Source organism: Artemia franciscana, chromosome 15 (assembly GCF_032884065.1).
Source record: "Artemia franciscana chromosome 15, ASM3288406v1, whole genome shotgun sequence".
Taxonomy (NCBI): domain Eukaryota; kingdom Metazoa; phylum Arthropoda; class Branchiopoda; order Anostraca; family Artemiidae; genus Artemia; species Artemia franciscana.
In genome coordinates, this window is record NC_088877.1 from 33,013,907 (window position 1) to 33,030,111 (window position 16,205).

The window sequence follows — 16,205 nt, forward strand, 5'->3', positions numbered from 1 at the left end:
AGTGCCTATTGCAGGTCTTACAGAAACACGTCTTACCGGAAGTGGAGAAGAGCGAATAGGTAACAGTGACTCATTACTCTGGTCTGGAAGAAGCTCGAAAAGGAATGGTGTTGGCCTTGCACTAAATAGCCTTACAAGAATGGCCTTACTTTTACACGAGGCTGTATCTGACAGATTAATGAAGGCCCGCTTTGGACACAAGCATGGCAAGATGACTGTCATCGTATGCTATGCCCCGACCAACGATTCTGATGATGCGACTAAGGAGGATTTTTACTCTGCTTTGTCCAGATGCCTTGCAACAATACACCCATGATATAACTGTTCTCCTTGGCGACTTTAATGCGACAGTGCACGATGATGTGGGTGTATGGAGCAGCACAGTTGGTCCTATATCCCCCGACCCACTTAACGACAATAGGCTCCCCTTACTTGAACTGTGCCGATCTCACGACCTTTACATTGCAAACACCTACTTCCAACGCAAAACTATTCATCAGTACACGTGTTATAGTAATGACGGTCGTACAAAGAAGATGATTGACTACGTCATTATTTCCAAACGTTGGAGATCATTGGTGAAGAATTGTAGAACTTACAGATCAGCAGAGCTTGGAAACGTAGACCATAGGCTTGTGTGCGCCGATCTTCGGCTTCGCCTCCATGCACAACGATCGGAAATAAAACCCGTCGCTGCAGATATTAGGAAACTAAAGGAACCAGATATTCGCCAGAAGTACAGTATCGAGGTATTGAATCGCTTCGAGGTCCTTGGCTCACTTAATAGCAGCGAAGATCTCTGGAAGCATTTTAAATTGCAGACCAGCGAAGCAGCACAACTAGTGCTTGGCAAGAGGAGTTATCCAAAGAAATCGTGGCTAACTAATGAAACACTGCAAGTCATAGAGCAAAGACGGAAGGCAAGACTTCTTGGGGACATGACCACATATCGGAGGCTCAATGGAGTAGGGAACAGACTCATTCACTGGGATAGAACCCAGTTTGTTGCAAGGAAAACCGATGAAATTGAGCTAGCTGCAAAAAAGAAAGATATGGGCTGCCTATTCAAGCATCTCCGAAACCTCACTGAAAATAAAAATCCCACCTTGGGTCCCGTCCTGTCCAGGGATGGTGCACTTCTTTCTGACGAAGGTTCTTGTCTTGAGCGGTGGAAGGACCACTTCCGTTCGCTCCTCAATAATACTGGTCCGTCTGTTCCTCCTAATGATAGTCCCAGCCAAACTTGCAGTTAAAGACCTGGAACAGATGTTCCTCCAGATGAGCCTTTTAGCCCCTCAGAAATGGGACATGCAGTAAAAATACTCAAGAATAATAAAGCTGCTGGTATCTGTGGCCTAAACTCAGAGCTGCTAAGATATGGAGGTCCTACAATGCTCCTTTTTCTACACACCCTGTTCGTTACAATCTGGCAAACAGATATAATTCCTGAGGATTGGCGGAAGGGTGTCATCATCCCATTATGGAAGAGAAAAGGCTCAAGAAGCGACTGCTCCAACTACTGGGGAATAACCCTACTGTCAGTCCCTGGCAAACTGTTTTCAATGGCCCTGCTGGATCGATGTCGGAGTATCATTCGAAAAATCCGGCGACCGGAGCAAGCTGGTTTTATGTCGGATCGTTCAACCATCGAGCAGATTTTCACGATTCGACAAATAATAGAGAAGACCACAGAGTTCCGACAGAAATTATTTATTGCCTTCGTTGACTTCCGTGCTGCATTTGACTCAGTCGATCGAGAAGCTCTTTGGCGGATTCTAGAGTTGACTGGCCTATCCGAGAAATTTTGCAGACTTCTCAAGGCTCTGCACCATGGGACGGAGAGCTGTGTACAAGTAAATGGTCGGTGCAGCCCGTTCTTTCAAATCACGACAGGGGTGCGCCAAGGATGTGCAATGGCCCCAGAGCCCTTCAATGTCATCATAGATTACGTTATGACAAAAACCACTTCACGTCACAGCTTTGGGCTCAAATTCGGAGTGTATACCGTCACAGATGTCGATTTTGCCGATGAGTTGGCCATTCTGGCGGACTCCATGGAGCAGCTGCTGGAAGCGCTCCGAATTCTGCGAGAAGAGGCTGCCAAAGTAGGACTGCATATAAACTGGAACAAAACTAAAATTATGGCCATAGACCCGTCTTCTCCTACTGTTAACTCTCCAGTTAGCCTGGACAGCACCACTAGCATCGAGGTTGTTGAAGACTTCACTTACCTGGGCTCCGTAATTTATTCAAAAGGCTCACTTCTCCCTGAGCTGCAGGCAAGATTATCTAAAGCGTCTTCTGTCATGGGTAGACTGAATCTTCACCTCTGGCGAAAACCAAACATCAGTCGCACAACGAAACTGCGGATCTTCAACGCTCTAGTCGGCTCTGTGATGCTTTACAGGGCTGAGACATGGCAAGCATCAGCTGCAACCCTCAAGAAAATAGACGTATTTCATGCAAAGAGCCTGAGGAGGACTAAGGGCCTACGATGGTCCGACTTCGTCAGCAATGAAAAGTTTCTACAGCTCACAAAGCAGTCTTGGTTTTTGACTCAAGCAGCCGAGCGAGCCTTACGATGGTTCGGGCATCTTCTTCGAATGCCACCACATCTACCCGCAAAGATGATCTATGACTCCGACCCTATCAAAGTTGGTTGGAAGCGACCTCGTGGCCGACCGAAGAAACGTTGGTCCGACAGCCTGTCCGAGTTCTTGACGATGGCAAATATCAGACAGGGCGAAGAGCAAATACTCGCCATGGATCGAAGTGTGTGGAGGAGGCAGACGTCACTCTCTACGCCGAGCAGTGCCCAGCAGGAGACTTAAGTCAAAGTAATTCAAGTTCCAGTATTCCCTAAATTATGCAAGTTATTATCAAAATCTTGAATGATTTTGGCAAAATTGTGTCTGGTACTATCAAATATTATAAGTCTTGCATGATGCTCAAAATTTTTGATAACAACTTGAAAGATTTAGGTATAACAAGAATCCTCGATGACATTAATTTTACATAGTATTGTCAAAATCTTGCAAGTTATTAACAATACAAGATATTACTGTGTTAAATTTGGGTAATAGCAGACATGATTTTGATGTCACCTTTTTAGATTTTGACAATAACAGACTAGATTTTGATAATACCACACAAGATCTTGGTAACGCCTAATAATATTTTGATAGTAAAAGATATGATTTTTCTTGAACCCTTCTAAATTTTGATAATAACTTGAAAGATTTAGGTAATGTTCGAAAATTGGTGGAATCGGAACTGTGGAATAAGGGTGAAATGGAAGTGGTGGAGCTAGCACCGGAATTTAAGTCGGGGCTGGTTGGACTGGAGTCGCTTGAACCGGAGTGGAAACCAGCAGAATCGGTTGTGGAACCCTTGTAACCCGAGGTCAGAAGCGGGGGAAGCAGAATTGGATACCAATCTATTATAAAAAATATCAGGAAAATATCTTATGAACGATGAGGGGTGCTAGAGAGTGCCAGAGGGCCAGTCATAGAGTGGCAAGGTTGCGTGAAATATCATGGTATGTCACGGAGGGTTATCGTACGAAAACACAAACCAAGGTAGGCATGATTTGTAACAGGAAAATGGTTACAAATATCTTATGAATGATAGTATGTATCAAATGTGTTCCACGAGCCAGCTGCGAATCCCCATGGTAGTGTCAATTGCCTTGGAAGGCATCACACTGAGGGTTGGCTTGCAAAAACACGAATCAATGGACTTTAAGCAAAATTTTATGAAGAAAACATCTGTAAAATGTCTTAGGAACGATAATGCTCACCATAGAGTTTTGAGGGGGCAGCCACATATTGCCATGGTGGCGTGTATTGCTCTGGAGGCCATCACGTTAAGGAGTGGAAGAGGGTGCCTTATGTCCTCCATATTGTAACACGGTGACGTGAATTGCTACGACTAACATGTTCTACAGCTTTATGTCAAGGTAGAAGGTGTTAAATTAATTTTTAGTGGTTGGGGGGGGGGGAATTAAATCAAATATTCAGTCAAGAAATGAGGCTTTTTCACTAAGACCTGTCAGAAATAACTTTTAATATGGTAAGCTCTTTCACATTTCTTCCGTTTGTTGAGTTTTAACTGCTCTTTTTGTGATTTTATTATTTTATAATGTATTATTTTACTAATAAAACAGTTATGCCTTAAAAAGTCTGTGTCTTTTTAGACTTCTTGTTCCAGGATGAATATTCAATACGCTATCGTTTAGGCAATGAAATATCTAAAACCATGACTGGTTTATCTAATGACCAAAAATCAATAGTATTGGGATGATTTTGTGCTCTCATGTGGAAGGGGTTGGAAAAATGCAATCAATTCAATCATTCTAGTATGCGGTACAGGGGCTCTGCTTGCATTCAATAGGTTATTATGTAGAAAGTATTCCTCAAATAATAATATTAGATAGGTTTTCATAGTCCAACTGGTTAGCACTACATTCTATTGAGGTAAAAACTCTTTCGAATCCTAAAGCGGCCACATATCTTTGGAATATAAAGGTTCCCTGTGAAATAAATGCAATAAACGAAAAAATTTCTTAACGTATCATGTAACAACCATTGTGTTCATCGTCATTGCGCAACATCCCACGTATGTGCCCTCCTCAGTTACAACCGGAGTCTACAGCGGCCCTATGAAGTCTAGCATGGGACTCAAGATTGCGTCATCCTTAACATGAGTAAACAATTCCCTAGTACACAGCAATCAATTAAATCTTGAAAAACTTCTTGAAGAAAATATCTTAAAAAACATTTCGAAATGTGTTGAAACAACTTGAAGAAAAATGTCTTAAAAAAAGTCTTGATTTATCTTGAAACGTCTTGAAAAATGTCTTAAAAACGTCTTTAGATGTCTTGAAGGAGACATTCCCTATGACTTAACATGCACCTACACCTTGAGGGGATCTCAGTTCATCTTTAACCACTAAAAGAAGAAATTAGTAGCGGCTATGAAGACCCTTAAATCCAATAGGCGGTCACTACTGACATAATCGATTAAAAATTGACGATTCTAGTAACATTTTTCAGAGCAGAAAGGTAAAAAAGGGTTACTAGCCCCTCTTGTGCCCTTTTCTGCTACCCAGCCCTTCATAACTTTCTTAATATTGAATCAAGATTTTACATTAGCAACTTGCTTCAGCTCAAAAACGTCAAAAAGTCTTGGTTGTCCGATCAGCTTGATTGTCTGGGTTGAATCCATCACTGGGCAACGGTTCCCAGAGTTTCCCAATGTTATACTCTGGGAACAAGACATGCATTGGAGTAGATCAAAAGGTGATATGTGTACATAAGCTTTCAGATTATCTGTATCATATAGGGATTTGGTTAAGGGATAGAGTTGGAAAATTCATGGAGTGTTTGGGGAAGGGTGTTGTTAAGGAAGCCACGAATTTTGACCTGAAGAAGGAACATGCTAAAATCAAAACACACTGTGTGTATTCAAATAATCAAAATAGTATATCTGCAATATCTTGGAAACAGTTTGGGGGATGAATTTGAAACATCCTGGTACTGTTTCCGAAAGGAAAGGAGGAGTGCAATAAAGGGCCTTCAAATTTTGTGTTTTTGGGGAGAGAAGGAAGCTGGATGATTTTGTCCTCAATCTACGAACAAGTTTTCCACTATAAGCTATCATGGGACTTATAATCAATATATTGTTAAGTAACGTGGTAAATCAAAAGACAGTATGTTGTATGCAAGACAATAAGACACAGTATGCGTTTCAAAATAAATTTCAGAGAGTGTAGTGATGCCAAATGGACATCGAATTTTGACTTAAGGATTTGGTTGGGGCTAAAATGTGTTTTTAACAATCCATCTCAACGTGTTTGCAATATAAGCTCCTATGGGACCTATAATCTATTCAAGTGTAAGTAGCAAAGGATATAAAAAAATTGTAAAGATCGTTTTACGAAGTGATTATAACGGCGTATCCGCTAAATTGGCTCCGGGGATCAAGTTATAAATCTTAGGGAATGTTAGCAGGGGAAAATCTGCCTTGAATTTTGAATTTGGGGATGGGTCGGAGGGAAGGCTCTGATGATTTTGGCTTATAATCTGTTTAAAACTTTTGACACCATGAGTCCCTCTTTGACAAAAATACATTCTCGATTAAGTAGCAATGTATGCCGAAAGGAACCATATGCAAGTAGGTTCTCAAAATAGAATACCTGCATCATCGCTGAAATAGCTTGGAGGATCGAGTTGAAGTGTTTATAGGATTCAGTGCGGTCAAGTGGATTACAAAATTTTACTTGGGGGAGGGCAGAGGTTAATAGAAAGAACCATTTATCCCGGTTATGAATATGAAATATTGGCAGTATCTTGATAACGGCTTTTGGAGATCGAGAGAAAACTTTTGGATTGAGGGTTCTACCGAATCGTGAAACCCAAACGCTAGTCATACATTGTCTGTGTCCGACCGATTTGAAAGTTTCAGGGTAAGAAAAGTGGACCAAGAGGACCTTAAAAATCAAAAGAGATATTATGCAAATAGCAGCAGAAAGTTTGAAATAAAGAAATTTGGTAAAATTATGCACATGAAAGGTTTTTTTTTATTTATTACCAAAAACGTATAATTCTTTAAATTTAGGGTTATAATCAATAAGTTATAATGCTGAGGAGAATTCCTATTTTAGAAAAAGACAGAAACCATTCCAAAAATCGAATGGTCTTGATAAAAATAAGAAAACTGTCAAATTCAGCATATCAGAGAATCCTAAAGCAGAGACTTCAAGCCCCTATTTAAAAAATCAAAAACATTGCATTTATGCAGAGAAGGATGGTCAGGGACGCAGAGATGTATTTTTTTTTTCTTACTTTTTTTCTTTTCTTTTTTGTTGTGCCAGATAAATTGATATTATCTGTCGTTCTATGGCACAATTAGGAGCACCGATTAGCGAAAACATAGAGAAGGGGGGTGGGGGTCAAAAATTGTTATCCCTCCTCTTATGAAGATATAAAACAATGCATTTTTCGAAATATGTAAGGGGAATTTTTTCGATTCTTTATATTAAAACATCATCAAAAGTGGTATTTTTCAAAATTTAAGTAAGGATGTAAGAATCTAGAAGAGGAGCAATTGTCCTCTCCCTCATGATTGTTTTGGCTGAAAAACAATGAATTAAGGCCTGACAAGGGCTGCCATCCTATCGAGTGAAAACATTAAAGTAACTGATTTATTTCAAATTATCGAAAAGTTATATATTAATTCTTTCAAGTTCACAGGTAAAAAATAGTGCAGAACGGGGGTGCACGTTGTGGCTAAAGACCCGTGTAGTTCATGAAAAATAAATGTTAATCAAGGCAATTATTTTTAATCGTCAATAAACAGATTTGATCTAATTCAGGATTGATTGAATTCAAGACTTATTATATATACACAGTGGTAGCCAAAATATCGGGGATAGGGTAACTGAATCCTTCGATGAGTGTATGCTTGAACCCTGAAAAAGCAAACTAAACCAATATTTTTGAACTTTCTGTGAGAGGTCTTTTAGAAAAATATTAGAGGGGGGAAATTTACCCGAATTTATCTTCATTCTGGAAAATATGTTTAGTCTAGCCCTGCTGAAGAATGACAGTTTCTTTATACTGCAGAAATATTTTAAGCGAAAAAATCTTACCTGCATAGAATGGGGAAGAAGTGGGTATACCCTCTATAAAAATGATTTGTTTAAAGTAATACCCTTGAAAAAACTTAAAATTAGCCAGCCCTAAAGATCAATCTTTGTATTTCAGAACCGTCTTCCCAAGAAATATTGTAGGGCATATGTTTTCTCAGAAATGGTTATAGTTCTCGAAATGTCATTATAGGAATATTTAATGTGGACACTTACTACGTAATTCTACGGGTGGCAGCCTCTCTCTCGTTTAAGAGAACCTGGATCAAATGCTATGTATTGAAGTATGAAACTGCAATTCATGAATATTTAATGTGGGCACTTACTACGTAATTCTAAGGGTGGCAGCCTCTCTCCCGTTTAAGAGAACCTGGATCAAATACTATGTATTGAAGTATGAAACCGCAATTCAGGAATATTTAATATGGACACTTACTACGTAATTTTACGGGTGGCAGCCTCTCTCCCGTTTATGAGAACCTGGATCAAATACTATGTATTGAGGAATGTATCTTGTTGGTGGAAGGCGAAACGAAGAATTGGATAATCGAAAATTTTATGTTTTTCTTACAGAAGTAAAGTGTGAAGTTGAAACATAACGCTAACAAATCTACTGCTTCGCTGATTATGCAAGATATTTTTATACGACTTTCTTAAACAAACTGACATTTGGTATTTTCTCAAGTTCTCTATAACTTGCCTTTTTTATGCAAAAAACCTTATTACACTTCATGCTTCTACTGTATAAAAAAATCTAACTCCTTTTGTGTTTCAAACAGTTCGTAGTAACGAACTGTGGTAAGGAGCGACCCGGCTCAAAAGTAACAGAAAGTCTAAAAAATAAAATTTTGATACCAATATTTACATCAAAAGAATCACATTTTAATGCTGATTTTAAATATATAAGTTTCGTCCAGTTTAGTCTTACAGATCAAAAGCTACGAGCCTGAGAAAATTTGCCTTTTTTTAGAAAATAGGGGGAAACCCCCTAAAAGTCATACAATCTCAACAAAAATCACACCATCAGATTCAGCGTATCAGAGAATCCTAATGTAGAAGTTTCAAGCTCCTATCTACGAAAATGTGGAATTTCACATTTTTTGCTAGAAGACAGATCACGGATGCGTGTTTATTTGTTTTTTTGTTTTTTTCCTTAGGGGTGATCGTATCGACTCAGTGGTCCTAGAATGTCGCAAGAGGGCTCATTCTAACGGAAAATAAAAGTTTTAGTGCCCTTTTTAAGTGACCAACAAAATTGGAGGGCACCTAGGCCCCCTCCCACGCTCATTTTTCCCCAAAGTCACCGGACCGAAATTCTGTGATAGCCATTTTATTCACCATAGTCTAAAAACTTAATAACTATGTCGTTGAGGACGACTTACTCCCCCACAGTCCCGGTGGGAGGGGCCGCAAGTTACAAACTTTGACCAGCGTTTACATATAGTAATGGTTATTGGGAAGTGTACAGACGTTTTCAGGGGGATTTTTTTTGGGGGGGGGATTTGATGGGGGGTTACATGGGAGGATCGTTCCTTGGAAGAATTTGTCATGGGGAAAACAATTTCAATGAAGGAGGCGCAGGATATTCCAGCATTATTAAAAAAAAACAGTAAAAAAATAAATATGAAAATTTTTTTCGCCTGAAAGTAAGGAGCAGCATTACAACTTAAAACAAAACAGAAATTATTACGCATATGAGGGGTTCATTTCCTCGTAATACCTTGCACTTTACGCTAAAGTATTTTTAGTAATTTCAACTATTTGTTCTACGGCCTTTGTGATTCAGGGGTTATTATTAAGGAATTGGGACAAGATTTAAGCTTTAGTGTAAAGAGCGAGGTATTGCCGAGGGGATGAACCCCCTCATATACGTAACAAAAACATACGAATATAGAATTTCATTACGTAAGTTAATTCGTAAGTTATGTATATTTTTACTAATAAAAACGTTCGTAAAAAATAAAAAGTTCTGGTTGCCCTTTTCAGTAATCAAAAGAATTGGAGGGCAACTAGGCCTCCTCCACTGCTCCTTTTTTCTCAAAATCTTTCGATGAAAACTATGAGAAAGCCATTTAGCCAAAAAAAAAATGCGAATTTCGTTTTAGCTATTTATGTGCGGAGGACCAAAATCAAAACATGCATTAATTTAAAAACGTTCAGAAATTAAATAAAAAAAGCAATTTTTTTTTAACTGAAAGTAGGGAACGACATTAAAACTTAAAACGAACAGAAATTATTCCGTATAAGAAAGGGGTTGTCCCCTGCTCAACGCCTCGCTCTTTACGCTAAAGTCTTTTAATTGTTTTAAAAAGTGGATTTGTGACAAGGAGTCAAACTTTAGCGTAAAGAGCGAGGTGTTGAGGAGGGGACAACCCCTTTCATATACGGGATAATTTCTGTTCGTTTTAAGTTTTAATGTCGCTCCTTACTTTCAGTTAAAAAAAAACTTGTTATTTTTATTTAATTAATTAAAGCTCTAGTTTTTCTTAGTCTTTCAAGCATAAGGAAATATGTCCTATTCCATTCTAAACAGTGTTTCGAAGAATAGTGTTCTGAGGAAACAGGCTGTAATCCTCCAGTTTGGGTTTTCAATGACACCATTTTCAATAGTGTATCTTTTAGTTCAAATTGACGTCGTGATTGAGGGGTTTTGGGCCTTTATCGAAATTCTAAGAAAGATTGCTTTCATAATTACAAGTTATTATTCTATTGAACGTGAATGCGACTTATTATTTTGAGTCAGTATTTATTTGGAAATGTTTATTACTAGACAGTATCTTGGAAAACTCCTTTTTAAAATTTTGGTTACCTTGGGCCTGGTTCTCTCTTTACTAGATTGCAACTATTGCTTCGACCATGATACATTTGCGATAATCAATTTACTTCGAAAATTCCGTTAAACACTTCTGGTGGTACTACTTCGCTGTTAATGCCATTGCGTTAAACACCAGAATAATTAACATAAAAACAAAAATTTTAGTAGTTCAATTAATAATTTTTAAAGCAATTTGATTCATTTCCAATAAAGTACAAATAAACTGATTAGCATTTTCTTCTTTTTTTGTCTTGTCACCCAAAATAAACATTTTTGTTGCAAAATATAGTTTCATTAAAGCACAAAATTTAAATGTGCCTTTAGCGGGGTTTGATGGTGGTAGTACCCAGCTCTGTTTTATGTTAAAATCAGCTCATTTGAGAATTGACTTAATTATTGTATATTTCAGGCAACTCAAGAAGAACGACCTTCCCTTTCCAAAACCTGTATCTACCGCTGTTCAAACTTAGCCAAAATTTGTGCTATGCTTATGATTTGGTCGGATTTAGCGACGCTTCTTGACAACTAAGGTCCTTGTGTTGGTCCTGCACCATGTTGCTACAGTCGGGTTCGATCTCTTCGATTTAATTGGTGATTCGCCCTCGGCCAGATCAAAAGGGGTCCAATTAGTTTCTGCTAGAGTTTTGATGGTTTAAATTATTCCATAATTAGGTGACAAGGACACACCTAACTATGTATATGGGTTGTGGGCCAGCAGATCTTTTAAGTCATTGCCATCGCCATCCTCATAAATATCACCACAAGAGTACTTCAAGGTATTAAGGACAGAGGAAACGAAATCTGATTGTAATCTGCATTTGCAGTAGTTGACAATAGGAGGCTCAAAATTAAAAAAAAAAATATGGGGGGAAAATAAGGAAAGAAAGGCAAACATACGGTGCTAAACAGCTGTTACTTTGGTTTTAAGTTGTCCTTAGAATTGGACTCATTCTTTGAATTTTTATGGACGGAAGCAGTTATCAAATTTAATCAACTCCTTTTGCTTTTGCAGCATGGTTCAACATGGCAACGCTGAGGAAAATATACTAAAGTCCTAAAACCTTCATCATTTTGCATCAGCCAAAAGAAAAATCTTATAAAATCTTGGTTTTATGAACAAAGCAGTTATCAAATTTAATCAACTCCTTTTGCTTTTGCAGCATGGTTCAACATGGCAACGCTGAGGAAAATATACTAAAGTCCTAAAACCTTCATCATTTTGCATCAGCCAAAAGAAAAATTTTATAAAATCTTGGTTTTATGAACGAAAGCAGTTATCAAATTTAATCAACTCCTTTTGCTTTTGCAGCATGGTTCAACATGGCAACGCTGAGGAAAATATAGTAAAGTCCTAAAACCTTCATCATTTTGCATCAGCCAAAAGAAAAATCTTATAAAATCTTGGTTTTATGAACAAAGCAGTTATCAAATTTAATCAACTCCTTTTGCTTTTGCAGCATGGTTCAACATGGCAACGCTGAGGAAAATACACTAAAGTCCTAAGACCTTCGTCATTTTGCATCAGCCAAAAGAAAAATCTTATAAAATCTTGGTTTTATGAACAAAGCAGTTATCAAATTTAATCAACTCCTTTTGCTTTTGCAGCATGGTTCAACATGGCAACGCTGAGGAAAATATACTAAAGTCCTAAAACCTTCATCATTTTGCATCAGCCAAAAGAAAAATCTTATAAAATCTTGGTTTTATGAACAAAGCAGTTATCAAATTTAATCAACTCCTTTTGCTTTTGCAGCATGGTTCAACATGGCAACGCTGAGGAAAATATACTAAAGTCCTAAAACCTTCATCATTTTGCATCAGCCAAAAGAAAAATCTTATAAAATCTTGGTTTTATGAACGAAAGCAGTTATCAAATTTAATCAACTCCTTTTGCTTTTGCAGCATGGTTCAACATGGCAACGCTGAGGAAAATATACTAAAGTCCTAAAACCTTCATCATTTTGCATCAGCCAAAAGAAAAATCTTATAAAATCTTGGTTTTCAGGGGTGAATGGACCCAAGGCAGGTCCAGAGGGGAGGGGTGATAATTTTTTATTTATGTCCTTAGCACTTTAAAATATTACGAGAGTGCATTTAGTTTCAACTTTAGAATGCTGGGTATTTCAAACAATTATTACTTTTCTAAGAGCATCAGATTATCAGTGATGTCAATTGGGGGCGAGCAGGAGGCATTCCACTTCCCAAATTTTCGTGTATCGACGCTGCAGGTTATTTTAGTCTCTAGCCGATCTAAAATATGAACCCGCTATCCAGAATGGTTTTAATATATTTTGAAATCTAGATCAGCGTCTAGTGGTGGCAATTCCTGAAAAATGGGGAGGGAATAAATGTATTTTTCTAAATCAAGCGGAGATGATTCTACTGTTTTTCAGTGCTTTCACTGAAAATACAAAAAAAACATTTTCAGTGAAAATACCTAAAAACGATAAAAGGGCAAAATTTTTCGAGTAGGGGAAATGCAACGATCCCCCTCCAATTGACATAATTTTCTGCACCGATTGGAAATAGTGTTATCTGGTATTATTGTGAAACATTTAATTGACTTCATTTTAATATATTTCAACGCTGGGCTCTTCAACTTTATCACTAACTGCCTCTTTCTATATCTCAAAATGTGCAATTAATCCATCTAAATAACTGTCTGCTAATTTATCCAAAGAGATAAATTGCCAGCTCAGCATTCCCCTTATTACATCTTGAATTCTGGAGGCGAGATAAAATGTCACCTGAAGAAAGTGATGCAAGCCAGAGTTTAAATAATTTGACACGAATCAATTCAAACTCAAGGCTTAATTGCCGTGCGATATCTGAAAATATTTACTAATGAGCCAAGCTAAGAGCTCTGGGGACGTTTTTCTGAGATATTTTTCTAATTTGATCCTTTCGACAAGTTCCAGCCATCAGTATCTATATGTCAACTTAAATTTGAAGTCGATAAGTTGATTAGACGTCGTGATTTTGTTTTTGTTTCGATGAATCATGATGAACTGCTAATTGAAGTCTGAATCTTCGATACGACTAAAATTGTATATTATGATAGCAAAAAAAATTTGTTTTTGGAAGCGAAACCACATAATTTCACACAAGGCCACTTTTTGTGAAGCAAGGAGCCACTAAGACAAAACTTGAGGGAAAGCATCGATTCCATGATAAGCTTTGAGAGGAAAGGCAGGTCTGCCGTCGGAACAAAGGGAGATGTAGTCGTGCAGATGTTTTATTGATAGCTGCGAACAAAATTTCAGATTTTCTGCGCATGAGGGAGGCCTGCGTTTTTTTTATGCCATTCCTATTTTTTTCCTCATTTTAGATCATACTTTGGGGATTCTGAACCTAAGAAGTCATCGTGTACCTGCCTTTCCTGAATATCCTCACTGCATAAATCCTATTGGGGCAACCTAGAAGACACATCATTGATTCAAATTAAGACAGTTTTTTGATTTTGTTCAAATTTGAGTCAAAAGGATTCAGTTTTTAATTTAGTGTTTGATTTTTAATTCAGATCCTGAAGCTTGACTTCGGTATTCTTTTTGGAATCATGTCAATTCGACAGTAAATATATTTTTTTTTTTTTAACACCTTGAAAACAAGAAATCCAGGACGAAACATGTTCTAAAATCTATTTACTGTCAATAGGGAAAATAACAGGCACAATATCTGATTCTACGCTTATTAAAACATCTCAAATTAGTATCTTGTGCGAAAAACGTTTTTAGAAGATACTTGTATTAACTATGCTCTTGTTGGGGATGAGGGGTTGAGAATGATGCCTCAATCCAAATGCCTTGGAAATCATGACTATAAAGAGCATAACGATACAAAAGTCACACATGAGAGTCATTCAAAGACCATACTTGAATTATAGTCAGCATTCCATACAATAATGATCTTTTAAAATTATAATGTACGTTGGGACACATTAAACAAGATTGAGACATTTCTGTTCCACGAATAATGTCTCGGACAGGCAATTGAGCACCCTCCAAGAACATCGACCTGGTCACCAATTTGGACTTCAGATCCATGCTAAAATTTTTATTTACCTAGGTCAACAGCTTCCGGGTTAGTAAAGCTATGCTAAACTGTAGTTTTCTTGGAAAATACTATACGGAAAAAACGTTTGCCAACCAGCCAATCAGCCACTGCACGCTTTTGCTTTCACTGAATTTGGTCTTAGAGATCGACTAGATTTTTAGGGGTTTCTTAGAATATATGCAAAGAAAGTAAAGTAATATTGGAATGTAGGGTAATTTTGTGTCTTGTAGTTCTTGCACCTTTTTTTCTTTTTATGATCGAAAAAAAAGTAAGTTAACCCAACAAGAAGAAAAAACAAACTAGAAGACTCGTTTTTTAAACAATCACGGCACCACCAAGCAGCATGACGCCAACACAGCTAGGCACGCCCCTCCTCTATCCCGATCTATTCGAAGCCTCCCTCTTTACACCCTCTCGAGAAGTTTCCATGATTCTTATGACATTCTCCCAACCTGTTCGAGGATGACCTGCTTTTCATTGATATTATAATGCATTACAAGATACTCCAAATTCATAGCTTGATCTAAACAAGGAGTCTTGCAGTCTCAATTCTCTGTTGATTTTCATAATCGACTATATGTTTAGATAAATTGATGAATATGGGATAAAGATTGTGGACAGACTAGTGCCGGATTTATACGAAGTTGGCCGGATATACAGAGATAGGAAACAAACTGCTTGAGTTTTCTAAAGCAAATTATTAATTGGAACTTGGCAGTTTGGCTGCGTACAAAAGCACACAATGCCAACTAACAGCTCACTCATTAATGTCCAGTTCGGAATGCGACCCATAAAATAAGCTATCTATTTCAGATACAATGGGAGCACAGTCAGAAGAAGTGGTGATTCTGAGAAAGCTTTTTCAGTCCTGGTTGAACTTCGTTGAAGTAAGGATGCTAGGGCTGTTTTAAAAAAGTTTTTTTTAAAAACATTATTAATTTTAGTTCTCACATTTCAATGTAAGTCTATATATATATATATATATATATATATATATATATATATATATATATATATATATATATATATTTATATATATATATTTTCCTCTCTCTCTTTTTCGTATTGTGCTGAAGACGGCCCTTGGACATAGGGCCAAAATATTCACAGAATTGATTTCCAATGTCTTGAACAGATTTTTCCCTATTATTTCTACTTTGTATTTGTTTGTTATGGAAAGGCAGTGCGGTCTTCGTCACTATTTTCCTCTACTTTCTCAAAAAATTACAAGAAAACTAGTAACTATCCGAAAATTTTGTTATTTGGCAATGATAATTAGTACGATTCATCATTATACTTTCACTATTTGCTTGAGAAACGGATTTTAACCCTTAAAATTACATTAAAAAGGCTAAATTTACACACAAAAATGTATCTTGCTCTACATTGGTCAAGCATGTTTCTTTCAAGATATTAAACATATAAAATACTCCTTGTTCAAATTAAAATACTGTGTGACAGGGGTGTCATGCGTGGGAAATGAGGCGACCCCCCCCCCATGTTTTTAGCATGGCGGTAAGAAAAATTGAGTCGGTAAAAATACCGGCGTTAAGCGCTGCTATTTTATTGGCTCAATTTTTTTGTTAGGTAAATTGGCCAATTGGAATACTTAGAATCAATAAGTGAGGACCAGTTTTAGTCGGTGAAAAAAAGAGAAATAAAGTTAACTCAATAGCAATGTCACCCAAA

General features: G+C 37.4%; 1 protein-coding gene across 1 annotated transcript; it reads left to right on the plus strand.

Annotated features, from left to right (window-relative positions):
- The first annotated feature begins 230 nt into the window (after positions 1-230).
- LOC136036578 (uncharacterized) lies at positions 231-1,253 on the plus strand. The gene has a single exon (XM_065718881.1). It carries the CDS (start codon positions 231-233, stop codon positions 1,251-1,253), a length of 1,023 nt encoding a protein of 340 aa, XP_065574953.1.
- The last annotated feature ends 14,952 nt before the right edge of the window (positions 1,254-16,205 follow it).